Below are 19,649 nucleotides of genomic sequence, written 5' to 3'. Positions count from 1 at the left end.
TTTTGGGAGGTTGGATAGTTACAATGGAATGGTCTCGGGGTGGGGTGCAAATTTGTATTCTTATTTATTTATGATTATTACTTTGTAAATTTTTTTTGAAATAAATAAATAAATCCCTATACAAGTTAGTTTATTCTCCAAAATAAAGCAGGGGGTATATAAAGCCAGTACCACTCAACACGACACATTTCAGTCATTTCTGCCAAGCCTCTAGATGGTCCCCAAACAGCTGAAGGCTAGTCAGTTTTATCTTTCCTTACCTGTGAAGGAATTTCTCGTATGTTTGACGATAGGCGAAACCTGCTCTTCGGACCCTGACGTTTTCCAGGAGTCCAAGGTATTCCACCTGATGCCTGCAACGCTCCTCATCAAACAGCTGTGGCGACTTTTTGTCATTAGGCTTAATGCAGCGGACGTAGTATGGTTCCTAGTGGGAGGCAGTGAGGAACACAACAATTTTAATGCTAAGAGCCAAGGTGCAAGGGCAGTGCAGTGCAAATGCAATACTCCAAATCGGATCATCGTTGCAAAGAAAACAAGCCAGAGAATTGCATGCTCCTCTTCCTCCATGTTGGTCCTAAACATGGTTAGGGATAACCACAATTCAAAGTGTTGGTGTTGACCTTTAAAGCCCTAAACGACCCCGGCCCAGTATACCTGAAGGAGTGTCTCCACCCCCATCGTTCAGCCCGGACACTGAGGTCCAGTTCTAAGGGCCTTCTGGCGGTTCCCTCCCTGCGAGAATGAGGTTACAGGGAAGCAGGCAGAGGGCCTTCTCGGTAGTGGCACCCGCCCTGTGGAACGCCCTCCCATCAGATGTCAAGGAAATAAACAACTATCTGACTTTTAGAAGACACCTGAAGGCAGCAACCCTGTTTAGGGAAATGTTTAATGTTTGATTTTTTGTGTGCTTTTAATTTGCTGTTGGGGGCCGCCCAGAGTGGCTGGGGAAACCCAGCCAGATGGGTGGGGTATAAATAATAAATTATTAGATTATTATTATTATTACTACCCCAACCTGATGTCCTCCAGGTGTTTTAGACTGCAACTCCCATCAGCCCTGAGCACTGGCCATGCCAGTTGGACTGACGGGTGCTGGAATCCAACAGCATCTGTAGGTTGATAACTTGGGGAAGGCCAAGCTATCCAAATGAAAAAGCAAGCATTGCGCGGAAATGATTGTATTAATGGTTGCTTCAACAATTTTTCTTTATTTTAAAAAAAGCATTCAGAGGTTTGCTATGGCAAGTGTTTGGCAAACGACATGCTACACATTTCATGCTGGCCGAGGCTAAGAGAAGATGCATTTCAACTAGATGCCTGGTTTATTAAGTGATGGAATTAAGTACACTGACAAAGCTCATTTGCAGTGGAAACAAATGGAACCACAAGGAGGAAGGAGAAGGGAGCAGGTTCGGCCAGCAAATGAGAGATTAAGAAACAAACGAGAGGGGTCCCCAGAGATTAAAAAAAACCCAGTCTCACAATGGTCCATCACTCACTACAGCTGTCAGTGAAAGGAACATTAAGGAAAGACCCCTGGTGATCTTTTGAAAGAAGCCCAAAGCCTCAAGAGGCAACTGTAAGGATTTAGTATTTATCAGCCACACTCCATTACACATGGCAGGAGCATAAATCAGTCCAAAGATATTATTTTTTAAAAGGTGCATGGGAAACAACTCTTGTCTTTTATTTCCTGACTTACAAGATCTGCTTGACGAGAAATGAGAGCACACAAACACCTTAATAAGACAGGGAAGGGGGGGAAAAGTACATTTAGCTTTTATAGTGCCCAGATATTCTTTTGATCCTGATATAACAATAAATAAAGGTAGAGTGAAGGCTTTGGGGTGTATCCTTTCTAATAAATGTTCCTAAATGGATGCTTTTACATACCTACTGATATCTTGGCTATTAACATTCTAACACAGTCTGGTGCTGGAGGAGACTCTTGAGAGTCCCATGGACTGCAAGAAGATCAAACCTCTCCATTCTGAAGGAAATCAGCCCTGAGTGCTCACTGGGAGGACAGATCATGAAGCTGAGGCTCCAATACTTTGGCCACCTCATGAGAAGAGAAGACTCCCTGGAAAAGACCCTGATGTGGGGAAAGAGAGAAGGGGACGACCGAGGACGAGATGGTTGGACAGTGTTCTCGAAGCTACAAACATGAGTCTGACCAAACTGCGGGAGGAAGTGGAAGACAGGAGTGCCTGGTGTGCTCTGGTCCATGGGGTCACGAAGAGTCGGGCATGACTAAACAACAACAACAATGCAGTCTTATTCCTCCATCCACTGAGTGGGATGGCTGGTCATTCTTACTGTTAGTGAGTCACAAAATGACATTTTAGAAAGGAGGATAATATTTGCCCACCTTACCCACAAGGAATATAGGGCAAGAAGCAAATCCCTACAGACAAATGGACTGAGGTTAAGTGCTAGAAAAATCTGAGATCTATACAGGCAGTTAATTGGCATGCCATAACTGACACATTAAATCCTGAACCTGGACAGTCAGAGCAAAATTTAGTGCATTTATTCCAAAAATTGAACAGGCTAATTTACAGGCCAAATATTCGCGGAGTAGTTTACAACAATTTAGGTGGGGATTTAGTTTGTGCACCATTCCCAATCTCTAGTTTAAGGAAGGAACTGCAGGGTAATTAGTCAAATTGTTAAATAAGTCTCTGAGCACTAATTGGCCTGGGTAGTAATCCCCCCACCCAACATAAGAGCTTGTGAATCAGGACTCTTCTATGGTCTGAACAATAAGACAACTCTGCCAATGGCTCCATGACCGAAGACTCTTGACTGTATTAACATGCTCCACTGATTTGAATGGAAAAGGGGAAAGTCTGAAGGTCAGATGGAGAATCTAAGCAAAAATATCCGGCCAGAATCAGAGGTACCGAGAGGAGACCATTAACAAGATTAGCAGGCTTCTAAATTATTATTAAACTGTTTTCTCTTTATTTAAATTACTTTTTATTCACCTTTCATAAAAATCTCAAAGCAGTTCATAATAAGACATTAGAATATAATAATAATAATAATAATAATAATAATAATAATAATAATAATAACAACAACAACAACAACAACAACAACAATTTATTATTTCTACCCCGCCCATCGGGCTGAGTTTCCCCAGCCACTCTGGGCGGCTCCCAATCAAGTATTAAAAACAATACAGCATTAAATATTAAAAATTTCCCTGAACAGGGCTGCCTTCAGATGTCTTTTAAAGAGAAGATAGCTACTTATTTCCTACACATCTGAAGGGAGGGTGTTCCACAGGGTGGGTGCCACTACCGAGAAGGCCCTCTGTCTGGTTCCCTGTAACCTTACTTCATGCAATGAGGGAACTGCCAGAAGACCCTCGGCGCTGGATCTCAGTGTCTGGGCTGAACGATGGGGGTGGAGACGCTCCTTCAGGTATACTGGACCGAGGCCGTTTAGGGCTTTCAAGGACAGCACCAACACTTTGAATTGTGCTTGGAAACATTAGAACTACAACAAAGCAACAAATACAGCAGCAATCAAGTCCAGATAAACTCAATATACTGGCCTTAATATATTTGTGTTGTACTTTTAATGTTTTATTGTGAATTGCTTTAAGATTTTTATGCAAAATGATATAAAAGTAGGATAATTGGTAAGTTCTTAGCAAGCAGGCAGGCACTTGCATGATCTTGGAGGGTTGTTCCATAGGCTGGTTGTCACAACAGAAAAGATCCTCCTCTGGGTTGTTGCAAGATGGATCACTGTTGGTTGTGAAACAACCAGGAGTACCTTGGCTGAAGATTTAGTGACCAGTTAGGTCCATACTATTGAAAGATTCAGCTAGTCCCAAGTTGTTTAAGTCTTTACAGGTAAGCACCAACATTCTTAATTTGGTATATTGACAGCATATTAGCAACCACAGCAAGTTTTTTTTGAAGAAGCGAGATATAGATGATATAGATATAGATACAGATATAGATATATAGTGCATTACAAATGTAATCTTACAAAAATAAAATAAAGTTAATGCTATTCAACACTGGACAGTTTTTGAACAGCACATTTTGTCAGCTGTTTAGCACACAATATTATGCTTCCCTCATAAAAGAAAATTTAATGCAACCATTATAACCCATTTATTTAACATATTGGCTTGACAGCTGTAAAGCTCTTAATGGCTGCCAAAGAGCCAGACTTTAATGTCCACGTTGCTGCTCTGAAGAACTCAGCAGTCCTTCTTCATTAAGGAAAAGATTGCACATAAAACTTTTGAATGATCAAGACAGAACCTTTCCTACACACTCTGCAGGAAGAAATCCCCATGGGACCTCCTAATGCATTTTGTTTGTACCTTCTCCCTGGGTCTCTTTACTGCTTCGCTTTTTAAATTAAGATTTTAGAGCTTCACTAATTTTGCCTCACACAGAGCACTGTCTACCCATCATGTGATTAATGCCCATAATGCAAAAGAAGGTTCAAGTCGGTAAGGAAAAAAAAGGATGGAGAAATAAACTGAAATAAACCTCAAAGGCGCTGCACTGAACCGTTCCCATGTGAGCTTAGATACAGGAGCCAACCCTGTATGAATAGCAGCAGAGCTTTTTCCTTACATGCTTTGTTTTCGAAGCTTGTCTGTTTCTGAGGAATCCTCTGGCGCTATTCTTGCTGGGGGTGCAAGGCACAAGTGGCTTACAGAGCCCTTTGCCAAGATCTTTGCTTGCATGGGATAAAGTTGGCTGCTAGTAGCATTCTGTCCTCAAGTTATGCTGACCAGACAAGGGTTGGATTGCTATTAAGCCCTCTATGCCAACATAAGCCCAGGTTATGATCGTGTAGGAAATTTACAGCATCGTAACATTGTCGGTGTGGGACGCAGGTGGCGCTGTGGTCTAAACCACTGAGCCTAGGGTTTGCTAATCAGAAGGTTGGCGGTTCTAATCCCCACGACAGGGTGAGCTCCTGTTGCTCGGTCCCTGCTCCTGCCAACCTAGCAGTTTGAAAGCACACAGTGCAAGTAGAAAAATAGGTACCGCTCCAGCGGGAAGGTAAATGGCGTTTCCATGCGCTACTCTGGTTTGCCAGAAGCGGCTTAGTCATGCTGGCCACATGACCCGGAAGCTGTACGCTGGCTCCCTCAGCCAATGAAGTGAGATGAGCGCCGCAACCCCAGAGTCGGCCATGACAGGACTTAATGGTCAGGGGTCCCTTTACCTTTAACATTGTCAATGTAAATCCTATGCTGCTGTAACTAAACCAGCCTAAGACTGAGGAAATGGACGTCTCCAGAAGCACAGGGAGGGGTAATCAGAAGGAATGGCCAGCTTGTTGCAGATTCTATCTACATTACCCCTGGGCAAGTCCTGACTCCCCTACTGGTGTAAAGCTAAGACAGCAAAAGAATGGCTGCAGGTCACTTGACCGCCACTAATGCCATCAGAGAGCTCATGAAATCTGCCCTATTTCTCATTCTGCTCATGCAGCAATGGAACATAAAAATACCAACTAAGTCTGCAACCAATCATAGCACGCCACTAGTCATATACAAACCCCAGACTGACCAGTTAACCAATTCTACCACGTATTAGACTAAAGGTTCATGCTTCCAGGTCAGAGTGGTTTCCTGGCAAGCTTTGCACCCATCACCCATCTTTAGAAATTATACCTCTGGAAAACATCAGAGCCCACTTCAAGTCCTGGGTCAGCTAGCCTATCAACCTCTGCTTTCTCATCTTTAAAAAAAATCATCAACTTTCTTCAGTGTTGGCAGGAGGGTTGCAATAAGCACTATCTAACCCTCTGAACATAGAACATGCTGTAGGAATTCTGTGCTGCTGCTGTTGTTTGGAAGCCTAGTATTTTTAATAATGAAATCCTACATACCCTTATTCCCCAAAAATAAGACAGTGTCTTATATTAATTTTTGCTCCCAAAGATGTGCTAGGTCTTATTTTCAGGGGATGTCTTATTTTTTCCATGAAGAAGAATACGGTACACATTTATTGTTGAACAACAACAACAACAAAAAAGGAAATTTATTACCTGTATACGGTACAATGCCTTACGGTAGCTTCGGGGGCCTTATATTCCGGGGTGGCCTTATTATCGGGGAGGCCTTATATTCGGGGGAGGCCTTATATTACAGCGAGAGGCAAAACTGGAAGTAGGTCTTATATTGGGGGGATTGTCTTACTTTTGGGGAAACAGGGTAGATGAAAAAAAAACTGACATTAGACCAGGTGCTGGGACCCTTTTCCATCATGAGAGCCACTTTGCCAAGGCTACTCGTGAATTGTGAGTTGGGGCAAAGGCAAGAGCGGACACAGGAGTAGTATGTGACTCTTCTTTGAACAGTAAGCTACATTCCAGCCACACGAAAAGTCATGAGGTTTCAATATCCAGGCATGATGACAGTGCAAGAATTTCAGCTAAGTCACTCAAGGAAGTTGCAGAGCAGGGCTGGTGAGGGGGTATGTCCTATGGAGAGTGCCTGGAGATCCCATTTAGCCCTGAGTCTAAGGTTCCCCACCCCTGCCTTAAACCGAAACCCATTATTACCTTTGACGCCAGGTTGTCCACTAAAGCAATCATTGAGTTCTTGAAAAGGGTAGCAGCGGTCAGTGGTCGCTTGGTCACTTCTGTGATGCTCAACTTGCCTTCTGGCCACATCTTTCTCAGCACGGGATTGGAGCTACAAAGCAAAGGAAGAAAAGAGTGAAAAGGTCAGTAATATTTGGTCAGCTGTAGTGAAGAGACATACGAATAACTGAAGCTTGACTCCTTTTTTGTATTAACTTTTATTAAATTTTCTGTTTTAGCATTTGGAATATTCATTGAAGCAACCTTAAAATGTTGATGACTTCCCTTCTTCTCTTTCCATGGTTCATTTTGCATATCATAAATCCCTGCATATTTTACATAAACTAAACCATTTAGTATTCCATTATTATTACATCCATCAAAACTTGTTTACACTGTTGTATTTATCTTAATGCTGCCAACGCTTTCAAGTGTACACAATTTCCCCCCAATACATTCAATAAACATTTTCCAGTCTTCTCTAAACATATGTTCTTCTTGCTGTCTTATTCTATCTGTTAGGTCCACAAGCTGCACACATTTCATCAGTTTAAGTTGCCATTCTTCTTTAGTTGGGACCTCGCTCATTCTCCATTTTGGGGCTAACAAAAAACACAGGCCACAGTAGTGGCATACATAAATAACCTTTTTTTTGACACACAGGAATTTCCATCTGAATTAACCTCAACAAAAAGGACTCTGTTTTTTTTGGGGGGGTGGGAGGGAAGTACTTTTAAACATTTTTAAAAATTCGTTATGAATTTATTTCCCAGTATTACCCTTTTACATGTCTGAAGCTTGACTCCTTACCTGTTGTACATCAGGCGCTTGAAATCTTGAAATAAAGTGTCCTTGTTTTTATCTATGAATCCTGTGACTGAGTAGCTGGTAAATGAGAGAAAGAGAGATAATTAATTACAGTGAACCTCAAGTGACAAAAGTAACAATTGGCCACTGAAAGGGAGAGGCATTTAGTACATAAGAAGAGCTTGCTGGATTGAGCCATGTAGTTCTAGTGTCCTATTTTCATGGTGGCCAGCCAGATCGCTATGGGAAGCCCACAAACAGGACCCTAGTGCAAAAGAGAACTCTCTCTTTCTGCAGTTTCCAGTAACTTGGTGTTCAGAAACTGCGGAGACAGAGTTACCATGTCTGGAACGGATCACAGCAGTCTCAACAACACATGGTTATTAGTACTGTGGCACCACACATTTTACCAAGCAGAAAATTAACAGCACTAGGGGTTCTCTCTTCCCTGGTAGACTTCCAGTGGGCTAAATCAGAAGCTAACAAAATATACTTCATACACAGTGACATGATGACTGACTACTGGAGAGAAGGTGTACTAGTTGTGAAAGCTCACCTTTGTTCTTCTCCTCTCACGGAGGACACTATATGATTGGCCGAATTTAGTTAGCAATTAAAGCCATGCGTATTTTTTATCAAATGTTATCTATAGAATCCAAATAACAAAACAGAACTTCTTGAAACAGACACATAAGAACCAAACCAAACCAAAGCTGTGCGTATTTTATAGTTTAAAAATACGTGCCAATTTCTTAACAGTAGTTGCTGCCCTATCTGAAATCAGAAAAAACCAAGTTTGCTTCACCAGCATAATAGTATTATTTAAGAAGATCCATTTTGAAGTGGAGAGTTATTGGAATGAGACACCTAAGGGCAGGAACAGTGAGGTGCGAAGACTCTGGGTCGAATCTCATCTCAGCTGTGGACTTAACTAGACAACCTTAAACACATACCCACACCCATTATCTTGACCTCAGTCCACGTCCAAGCCTATGATTTTTAAAATGTAGATCTTATAAAATAGCTCAACAGGGCTCCCAAGACAGCACTACAGAGATAGCACTGACCTGCCTTGCAGGACTGTTGTAAATATTACTGGGGTTATACGGTGAAACACTTTAACCCAGTGGTCCTTTGAGTATTGTTGGGCTATTAACTCCCATCATACCCAACCACTGGTCACTCCTCTCGTCCCACATTTCTATTCATGTTTCCCTTACATTAACATTTCCTCCAGAAATTGCACACTTTCATGTGTGTGTTGCTACATTAAAATTGTATAGCTGCAGCAACACATTAAATATGCCAAGCAAATTCATGAGGGATGTCAGGGAACTGACATCAGAGGAAAGGGAGTTGGTAGGGCTCCCAGAGACTGGGAGAGAGTCAGCAGCCAAAGCAGGGACCAGCAGGGGGAGCGAGGGGTCTCTGGAGGAGGATCTCAGTAATGCTGAGAGAGACGCAGCAGCCCAGGCAGGAAACAGCAGGGGAGAGAAAGGGGTGAGAGACACGTCCAGCGAAAATAGCGGGGAGGTGTCAGAAGCAACTGTAGGGAGACCCATACTTCGCCGGAAGCTGCCACGTCGTGAGTCCAGGAGACGCGTTTCCGTTAAGGAGCTTCTTTGCTGGAAACGCTTCCGCAGGCAGCCACTGTCAGACTCTACTAGTGACTAGAGCAGACATGTCTGAGGAGCTCTGTCACACACAGAGGTTTGTGGAGCCGCACAAACTCTGAGGGGGCACAATTTTAAGCACAAGCAGCTAATCATCCCCTGACAGCAGTCTGACAGTCTCTGTACGCTGCCTGTGCAGGAGAAAGCATCATGAACAACCCAGCCGGAACCGGAGAGGCAGGGGTTGGAGCTGGTCCAAGCTTGGAAGAAAGGTATCAAGCTCTGGAGGTCCAACTTGCGCTGCAGACGGCGAGGCTCGAGGAGAGAAGGGCTCAGGATGCAGACAAAAAGGGGAGAACCACTCAGTTCCCCAGAAAGGTACCAGGATTGGTGCAGAAGTTTGGGGGGGACCCCAAGGATTACCATGCCTTTAGCACAGAGATGCAATATGCCCTTAATGTGCAGTTTGATGAGTTCCCTGATGAGGAATCGCGAGTTGCTTTCGTAATTGGGCATCTTGAGAAGGGGGCGCGAGACTGGGTTCGACCCCTGATGGCAACGCACAATGATATCCTAAAGGACACTATGAAGTTCTTTCGTGCAATGGATATCATGTTTTCCAGCGATATTGAGGAAGGGGTGGTGCGCAGACAGCTAATGGCTTGCAAGCAGGGAAGCAGATCTGTCCGTGAGTACTGGACTGAATTTACCATGCTGATTCACAGATTGGGGTGGGATTTATCGGCGGCACCCATTCAGATGCTATTTGAAGAAGGTCTTTCTTCGGCTGTGAAAGACGAGCTGTCCCGGAGCCCCAGGGCGGTGTCTATGGATCAGCTGACCAAATCTGCGCTGACCATTGGAGCGCGCCAGGAGGCAAGAGCCTTGGAGAGGCGGGAAGGGAGAGGGGAACGTTGGAAGGAGTTCCGCATTCCAGACATTCCTGAGCCAGCTTTCCCGCCGGCAGAGCCGATGGAAATCGGAACAGCCCGCGCGCGCGCAGTTTCAAAGCCCAGTGAGGGGGCTAAGAAGGAGGGAAAAGGAGCCCGGAAATGCTATCTCTGCCAACAGCCAGGCCACTTTGCCAGAGTCTGCCCCCAGAGGAAGGAATGGCAAGGGATGGTGGGAGCTGTTGAGGGGGGAGAGCAGGGAGAAACGGAGCAGGTAAAAGCCAACGCCTGGTTGCCACCGTCAGGGCACTGCAGCCAGGCCAAAGAGCAGTGAAAGTGCCCGTGCCAGAAGCTCCTCGACCTGCTCTAGTGATTGAAGTGTCGCTAGAGCTGCAAAATGGACACCCCCTAAAAATAAAGGCGCTGTTGGACTCAGGCAGCTCCTGCAATTTTATGAGCAAGGAGTTTGCTGCTGAACACCAGATACAGACGATCCCTTTAAGCAACCCCCTGCAGGTGACCACGATCGATGGCAGGGAACTGTTGGGAGGAGGAGTCAGCTTGCAGACCGTCCCAATGATAATGAGGGTGGCAAGGCACACAGAACTGATAGCGTTTAATGTGGCCACCTTGGGAGGCGCTCCCATTATTTTGGGAATGAGCTGGCTAGCCCTACATGATCCGCTGGTGGGCTGGCATCAAAGAGTGGTTTCCTTCGGTTCAGCACATTGCTTAGAACACTGCAGGGGGGAAAAGGGGTCAGCAGGGGCCCAAGCCACCCTGGCAGGGACTGAAGTAATGGAGAAGGGGAAGGTGCCACCACAGTATGCTGATCTCAGCGACGTGTTCAGCGAGAAGGAAGCTGACCAACTACCCCCGCATAGGCCCTTTGATTGCCAGATCAATTTACTCCCTGGAGCACAGCTTCCTGTAGGCAAGTTGTATGCCATGTCAGACAGGGAAATGCAGGAGTTGCGAGCGTTCATTGACAAGAACCTGAAGAGAGGCTTCATCAGAGAGTCCAAGGCAGCGGGGGGTAGCCCAGTGTTTTTTGTGGATAAAAAGCACACGGACAAGCCGAGACTTGTATGTGATTTCAGGCGGTTAAATGCAGTGACAGAGCCGGCGGCTTTTCCTATGCCCAGGATTGATGATATTTTGACCAGGGTGCGGAAAGGAAAGATTTTTACAAAGCTGGACCTAAGGGGGGCGTACAACCTGATACGTATAAGGAAAGGGGATGAATGGAAAACCACCATGTTCACCCCTTTGGGGGCATTTGAATACCTCGTTATGCCTTTTGGATTACAAACAGGCTCCGCGTGTTTTCAAGCCTTCATGAACCACGTACTGGGGCCTTTGCTCTACAAGAATTGCGTGGCCTTCCTAGATGATGTGTTGGTGTATTCGGAGAATGAGGAGCAACATGTGAGAGACGTCAGAGAAGTGTTGAGCAGGCTGCAAGCCAACAGGCTGTGGGTGAAACTGGAGAAGTGTCAGTTTCATACCAAGGAGGTGGAGTTCCTGGGGTACCGCTTGTCAGACAAGGGGTTGGCCATGGACCCCGGCAAGGTTCAAGCAGTGCTGGAATGGAAAACACCCAAAACCAAGAAGGATGTGCAGAGGTTCCTAGGGTTTGGAAACTTTTATCGTAAGTTCATCCGAAACTTCGCCCACCTGACGGCGCCCATCACGGACTGTCTCAGCAGTAAAAAGAAGTTTGTTTGGACGGCGGAAGTGGAGCGAGCGTTTGAGGAACTGAAAAGGGCCTTCGCCTCTGATGAACAACTTCTGCATGTGGATTTACAAAAAAAGCTGAGGGTCGAAACAGACGCTTCTGACAGAGCCATAGGGGCGGTGCTTCTTCTGCAGCCGGGGAAGGAGGAGTCAGAGTGGCGACCGTGTGCCTTCTTTTCGCGAAAGCTGAACAAATCCGAGAGGAACTACACGGTGTACGACCGGGAACTTCTTGCGATTCATGAGGCTTTCCGGAGATGGAGGCACCTGCTAATTGGTGCACAACATAAGGTGCAAGTGTGCACGGACCATAAGAATCTAGAGTATTGGAGAACTGCGCGAGTGCTCAACCAACGGCAGTTGAGATGGGCCCAGGAGTTCTCCAAATTTAACTTTGAGATTTGTTACGTGCCAGGCCCAGAGAACGTTAGGGCGGATGCTCTCTCACGCAAACCTGAATATTTGGAGGGGGAGGGTGCACCCGAAGAGACCCATGTCATTCCAGAGGACCGCTGGGTGTGTGGGGCGGCATTGGTGGGGCAAAGGGAACTGGTAGAGGGAACGGTGCAGGATGAATACGCCCAGGACAAACTCAGGGGTCTCAGGAGGGAGGGAGACAAACCCGGGGGTTTTGAGGAGAGAAACGGGGCGTTGTACTACAAGGGAGCGTTATATATACCTGAAGGGGAATTGAGGGAAAGGGTACTCAAGCAACTGCACGATAGCCCCACAGCAGGGCATTTTGGGCAACACAAAACCATGTGGCTGGTTACCAGGGAATTCTGGTGGCCCAAGGTCAGGGAAGATGTGCGGGAGTATGTGAGAGGGTGTGACCAATGCCAACGAGCCAAGGGGGAGAGGCGGGCACCGGCAGGTTTATTAGAACCACTACCCACGCCGGAAAGGCCATGGGAGGCAGTGGCAATAGATTTCATGACTGATCTGCCAAGGTCCAGAGGGAAAACAGCCATCATGGTTGTGGTAGACCTGTTAACCAAGATGGCCCACTTTATAGCCTGCTCACATGCGGTCACAGCGGAAGAAACCGCTAAATTGTTTGTGGAAAATGTGTTTAGGCTGCATGGCGCCCCCTTGAGGGTGGTTTCTGACCGAGGGAAACAATTTACTTCCAGGTTCTGGAGGAAGCTCATGAGCTTATTGCATGTAGAGGTGAATTTCTCAACCGCCCGTCATCCAGAAACCAACGGGCAGGCGGAAAGAGCTAATGGTGTCCTCCAGCAATATTTGAGGTGTTATGTGAATGACAGAGAGAATGATTGGGTGGAGAAGCTGGCGTTGGCAGAATTTGCCTACAACAATGCAGAGAACGTGTCCACGGGGATGAGCCCCTTTTTGGCTAATCACGGGTGTCATCCCCGAGCCTTCCCAGGGGGGGAAGGGGAGAACTGGAGCGTTCCAGCTGCAGAACAGTTCGTTGAAGAAATGGAAGCGATCCATCGCCAGCTCCAACTTAACTTAAACAGGGCGAAGGAGGAATATAAGAGGCAGGCAGACAAAACCAGAAGGGAAGGGGAAAGCATTAGGGTGGGGGACCAGGTGTGGCTGTCCACCCAAGGGTTACCATTCAAAGGGGGTTGTAAGAAGTTAAGACCCAAAAGGCTGGGCCCATTTGAAGTCACGCAGCAGGTCAACCCAGTGGCTTTCAGACTCCGGTTACCGAACCACATGAAGCTGCACCCAGTGTTCCACAGGTCGTTGCTGTCACCGTATAAAGGGGACAGAGAAGGGAGGGTCAATAGGGGACCAGCTATGGAGGAAAAAGAACACAGCTACCATGTAGCGGAGATTCTCGATTCCAGGTGGAAGGGAGATCAAGTAGAGTATTTGGTAATGTGGGAAGGGGAGCCGGAGTCGGAAAACACCTGGGTCATGGCAGAGGATGTAGATGACGAGGTTTTGATAGAAACTTTTCATCAGAGATTCCCTCGTAAACCTCAGCCAGTGGCGAGGTTCCGGAGGGAATACTTCGCCACCACCGACGAAGAAGAAGAGTTGGAGGGGTTCTCTGATTCCGAGGCGGAGGAGGATTCAGCGAGCCGGAACGAAGACCGATGGAGGGAAATGTTCGAGACGTCTGAAGATGAAGAGGATTCTTTTCGGGGTTTCAGCTCCTCACCGCCCAGAGGAGAGAGTAGGGGCGGGGGGGAAGGGGGCCCTGGAGGGGAGGTGGATGTCAGGGAACTGACATCAGAGGAAAGGGAGTTGGTAGGGCTCCCAGAGACTGGGAGAGAGTCAGCAGCCAAAGCAGGGACCAGCAGGGGGAGCGAGGGGTCTCTGGAGGAGGATCTCAGTAATGCTGAGAGAGACGCAGCAGCCCAGGCAGGAAACAGCAGGGGAGAGAAAGGGGTGAGAGACACGTCCAGCGAAAATAGCGGGGAGGTGTCAGAAGCAACTGTAGGGAGACCCATACTTCGCCGGAAGCTGCCACGTCGTGAGTCCAGGAGACGCGTTTCCGTTAAGGAGCTTCTTTGCTGGAAACGCTTCCGCAGGCAGCCACTGTCAGACTCTACTAGTGACTAGAGCAGACATGTCTGAGGAGCTCTGTCACACACAGAGGTTTGTGGAGCCGCACAAACTCTGAGGGGGCACAATTTTAAGCACAAGCAGCTAATCATCCCCTGACAAGGGAGAACAGTGAAACAAATGGCTTCTGGGATTATGGAAGGATTTAGCTTTTATGTTTGAAAGAAATTAACAAGGTGCCCAGGTAAACATGTTTTCAAGTACAATAAGATAAATTAAATAGCCTAACTAACTAACTATTTTATTTATTTATTTATTTATTTATTTATTTATTTAACACCCTTGATAAGGGAGGTTGAATAGTGGTTTTGTGGCTACGCAGAGGAATAATGCAAGACCGCCTCACAGACCAGTCATGGAAAGCTATGAGTGGCATAGCACAGCAGCAGCGCCAAAAAACTATCGAAAAGCAAAACATATACAAACATTTCCTTAGACTTTGCAAAAAGCAAAAGAAGAGAAAGGCTACCTCGGGCTATAGTGCAATATGAGTGGAGAAGCAGCAGTGTGCGACTGCAAAAGTGTTTTTGAGGAGGTGTTAACAAATACTAAGAAAGCAAGTGCAGGAACCACACTTACATAACGTCTCCAGCGTAGTGCTTAATCCGAAAGTCTCTGTCAAATTCCAGATTTTTGTCCATAGCACAGAGCTTAAAAACAAATGGTTAAGAAGTCAATATTGCTGAAGCATTGCACAGCTGCTTCTCAGTGTGTTCAACTACTGCTTCACATACAGGTTTAGCAATGGAATGTCTTTCCGAATTCTATTGTTATATAAGGTATTTATTTATAGACAGACAATCTGTAAGTCAAGGCAACCTTTTCTTTTAGACTCAGTGATACTGTTCCTTTATAGCGACAGAAACTTGCGTAGAATGGAGAACCGTGGGTCTCCACTGCCATCTGTTCTCTCCTCTTTCGTGCGATGATCTAACCAAATACACTGGCAAACTGTAGGGCATCACCAAGTGAACAGATTGATAGGAAACTTACGAAAAGTCTGTTTTCACAGGATATAGCAACCAAGTGAAGCTAGCGTGAAGAGAATACTGAAATCTTCACATGGTCAAGCAAAACCAAGTAGTTTAGCTCAAGTGAAAACAGGGCCAGAATTTAGTCTTTCTTGTTGTAAAACACAAAGCGATATGCCAGATAGATGAACATAAAACACACTAAATCAAACACTGTTCCATTTCACATATCAATGCCAAGTGGCGTCAGTGACTTCAATGGTCCTGCAGTTGTGAGGAAAGCCAAAGAGCCAATCCAAAGGTTGAGGTTGCTTAAAGGTAAAGGGTAAAGGGACCCCTGACCATTAGGTCCAGTCGTGGCCAACTCTGGGGTTGCGGCGCTCATCTCGCTTTATTGGCCGAGGGATACGGCGTACAGCTTCCGGGTCATGTGGCCAGCATGACTAAGCCGCTTCTGGCAAACCAGAGCAGCGCACGGAAATGCCGTTTAACTTCCCGCCGGAGCGGTACCTATCTATCTACTTGCACTTTGACATGCTTTCGAACTGCTAGGTTGGCAGGAAGGTTGATTAGATAAGAATAAAGCATGTGGATAGCTGCACCTGCTTTATATACAAAGTTAAGACTTAGCTCACTACTGTTTATTTGTGCTCCTGGATATCTCCCAAACACGGCACTTGCAGTCCTTTAACATGGTATATAGGGGAGTGAACCTGAGATCTAATGAGGTGTGCCCCTTCCCATATATTAAGGGATCGTATATTATGCCTTCCCAGCACAGAAATAAAACCCACATCGTGGTGGCAGGAATTACAAGATCAAAAGTCTTACTGAAATGGCCTTTGCTTTATCTAGTAAATCATTCACATTGGGGAGAAGCTCTGATGATTGGGTTTTGACAGAACCATGCTAACTATTGGTTCTCTCTCTTTCGTTCCTTTAGGTGCTTTCACAACAGTGACTTGTGTGTCCCAATGTCTTCCCCACTACAAAAGACACATTCTCATCACGGTAGCTGGCAGCTGAGATTTATCCAAACTGATCTTGAAGATTCATTCTGCCAACATTATGTAGGCAGCTGAGAGCATTCCGATGATGACCTGGGTCGCCAGCGGACAGCAATAAAGGGGCACAGTGTGGGACCAAGTTCAAGTGCAGTGGGGTGCTTGACCTTTTACCTGTCTGTCACTTTCCTCCTGCGGCCCCCTCTCTCCCAGCAGCATTTTTTTCTAGCCAAGCTCCAAGAGCAGAAGTTAGTCTGGCAGAAAGTGGGGGAGAACTCACCCAGGGAGGGGGAACTCAAGAGAAAGGTAGCAGGTGAAAGGAAGGGCTCAGAGCTTATATTCCAGCCTGCTGTTTTCCCACTTAAAAATACTTGTGATTAACTCCACGCAGAAAAGGGCACATTTAGAATAACCTATGGCATGGGCTTTATCATGCATCAACTACCAGATTGGTAGTAGTAGAAGAAGAAGAGTTTGGATTTGATATCCTGCCTTTCACTCCCCTTCAGGAGTCTCAAAGCGGCTAACCTTCTCCGTTCCCTTCTTCCCCCACAACAAACACTCTGTGAGGTGAGTGGGGCTGAGAGACTTCAAAGAAGTGTGACTGGCCCAAGGTCACCCAGCAGCTGCATGTGGAGGAGCGGAGACGCGAACCCGGTTCCCCAGATTACGAGACTACCGCTCTTAACCACTACACCACACTGGCTCTCTATGTGGGTGACATGTGTTCATGACCTTACTCACACATCACAAGAACCCTCTGCTTCAGGGATGGGGAACTTGTGGCCCTCCAGATGTGGTTGAACATCTATTAGCTGCAGCAAGCATAACCAATGGTCAGGAAAGGTGGGAGCTGTAGTCTACAAAACCTGGAGAGCAACAGGTTCTCCAACCCTGCTCTAGACCCTCTGTGCGGAAATGCTTCATTTATGGAAATTATAATGGGTGAAGCAGGCTTGATCTTCTCCAGAGTGGATGAGGAGAGGAAGGGGAAAACTCAAGCCAGAAAGGCAGAAAGTTGTGCAGCTAGCAGGAACCTTTCATCAGGCAAGAGAGAGAAGAGGCCTGTAATGTAACTCAGATTTCTATTTAGTGCAGAGCAAAAATGCTTTCTTCTGCTGTGTGGGTTTTACCATACCAAAACAAAAACAAAACAAAAACCCCAAGCTGACTGCGTATCTGGTGTGCTGCTGTCTGTAAACTAGGACACTAGAATGTAGGGCACAGCAGCCCCTCGGAGCTTATCTGTCCCAACGCAAAACCCAATACGCTTCACGGGGAGTACTGAAGAATTACATGTGAGGTTCCGAGATCACGGTTTCCAAAGCACACGGTCCTTTCCTCTTCAGAAACACTTGCCTCAATATTTGTGGTCACCGTTGCTGCTTTCAGCAAGGTACCAGATTGGTTTTGACTTGCGGGATACAGAGAAACCTGGGTTTCCACTATAATAAACTGCTGGAAATACTAAGGAAGCGATAGAGTGTTTTGGAGAACACATTTATGAATGCAAGTTTGTGATTGCACCAGGAAGCATGTGGATAGGGGTTGAGGAACACACAAAGTCATGAGGACTTGAGCTTTCGTGTAAAAATAAAAGGAAGCCCCCAAAGTAAAATATCTTATTACTCAATGTAGCAGAAAGGATTCTAAAAGCATGCAGGCAATTTTTGGCAGAAGTTAGGGGGAGGGGTTTCACTCATCATAGATTCTAGCTGATCCTGATGTCTCCTGATCTAGCCGTCTCTCTTCACAGATGATTTGTCTTGGAATTTGGAGAGCTCTGGACACACTCCCCTTCTTCCTCCAAGTATCAAATGAAATTCAGTTTCAGCAGTGCAAGAATTAAGAGGTTCAGCTTAATGAAGACTTGAGACTAATGGTACTGAATATAACATTAAGCGGCAACACGATTTCTGCTGAAATTCCCAGATACCTAGCCTTTTATCTGTGAAAACCACCTCTCCTCTAAATAGCTTGCTTATACTTTATGGGATTGATTCTGTTGCAGCCATACTGTCTGGCATCTTGCAAATTCTACCCTCTGTAAAGAACACATAAAGCCACCGCTACAGATATTCCCTCCTACTTTACTTTCAGTTTGTGTTTTACAATACAAACTAATTCAGTGTTTTATTGGGCACCCTATGGAGAGGAAGGGCAGCATACAAATTTCAGTAACAAATACATATATATGGTTCTATTGTGTTAACTATCTTGAGCATAGTTTTCATTCATGCATATTAAGAATAATATTTGCTCTAAACTACAACATACAACGTTGACTTCCTTCCCTACTGTTGTAGTTTTTTGTCTCTTTTTCCCTTCCCTTATTTGCTTTACCCCTTCTGTTTTTACTTTTTTTTCTTTCTTTTTTTTCCCCTTTTTTCTTTTTTGTACTTAAGTGACGGAATATTTTGTTGAATGTATTTGTTTTTTCTTTTTGTGTGCATAAAAGGAATTCAATAAAAAGATTTTTTTTTAAAAAAAGAATAATATTTGCTCTACGTGGTGAGAGGCTCTCTTTCCACATTGCGGGCTCATTTCAAGTGAGCTGTCATTCTTTAAGCACACTGCCAAAATATGGGATCACCATTGTTCGGGGCTTAAAATTATTCAGGCTGCTGTCTGTGATTTTGAAGCTAGCAAGCATTGGGTAGAGCCATTAACACTGTTTTGTCATCTTTCTATCATCCAACCACATGTTTCACTTAGGGCAGGAGACAGATCCAGGTAGCAGCTGCATTTTATATTTTCAAAAATGAGGGAATTTGCCGTTATTTGTTGCTTTGTCCCATCAGCCCTAGGTGCAACCTGAAATCTCCACAGCAAGTAGCATAGCCTAATCCAATTAAGGGTGCAATCCTAACCCCATTTACCTGGGAGTAAGCCCCACTTAATCCAATGACTTACTTCTGATTAGACATGATTAGGACTGTGCTGTAAGTCTGCAATCTCCTACACTCCACCTTAAGACTGTGACTAAATGCAGATTTTGTGGCTCAACATCAAGCCAGCTTTTTCTCTCCACTCCTTCCTGCTTCCCATTTTACTTAATACCCAGCCTGTTGTGTTCTGAGAATTAAAAAGCTTGCTCACTATTCTGTGTCATTGCCTGACTGTGGATTTTGAAGTCATTTAACTATAAATCAAACGCTGATGTTGTCTGTGTCATACGAAATTAGTTGCTTAGGAAATATCACATGAATTGAAACCGGGTCTCTATTGGCTGCGAGTGACATCATCATGGCCTTGCCAAACTCATGCTCCAGTTCTTCCCTGCAATATTGAGCAGGCTCCTGCTCCCTCTGCTGGATATCAGTGCAAAACTGACATTTCCAATGTCAAAACTTACTTAACAACGCACAGCAGTACTTCAGATCATGGGATCTTACATTTGTAGGCTATTCTCACCCTCGAGTCCAAGATCTGCACATACCAGGTGGTCCCTTCCTCCAGTTAGTACCACCATAACAGAGCACCACCACCAAGTGCTCTCCTCAT

The 19,649-nt window shown here is 45.5% G+C and overlaps 1 protein-coding gene across 2 annotated transcripts in view; it reads right to left on the bottom strand.

Annotated features, from left to right (window-relative positions):
• MYO1D (myosin ID) overlaps window positions 1–19,649 on the bottom strand; it is a 184,176-nt gene that overhangs the window by 101,459 nt on the left and 63,068 nt on the right. For both annotated transcript variants that reach the window (XR_014212797.1, XM_082194740.1), the window contains exons 12-15: window positions 14,750–14,820; window positions 7,390–7,464; window positions 6,559–6,691; window positions 261–427 (exon numbers count right to left, since the gene is read on the bottom strand). Coding sequence is in view for 1 of the 2 variants with exons in the window: in XM_082194740.1 (XP_082050866.1) it covers window positions 261–427; window positions 6,559–6,691; window positions 7,390–7,464; window positions 14,750–14,820 (446 nt within the window). In the remaining variant the exon portion in view is untranslated. The remainder of the gene's footprint in view (window positions 1–260; window positions 428–6,558; window positions 6,692–7,389; window positions 7,465–14,749; window positions 14,821–19,649) is intronic.

Source organism: Podarcis vaucheri, assembly GCF_965113315.1.
Source record: "Podarcis vaucheri genome assembly, chromosome: 13".
NCBI classification, from domain to species: Eukaryota; Metazoa; Chordata; class Lepidosauria; order Squamata; family Lacertidae; genus Podarcis; species Podarcis vaucheri.
Note: the sequence above shows the minus strand (reverse complement) of the source record. Positions and strands in the feature narration are given on the sequence as shown.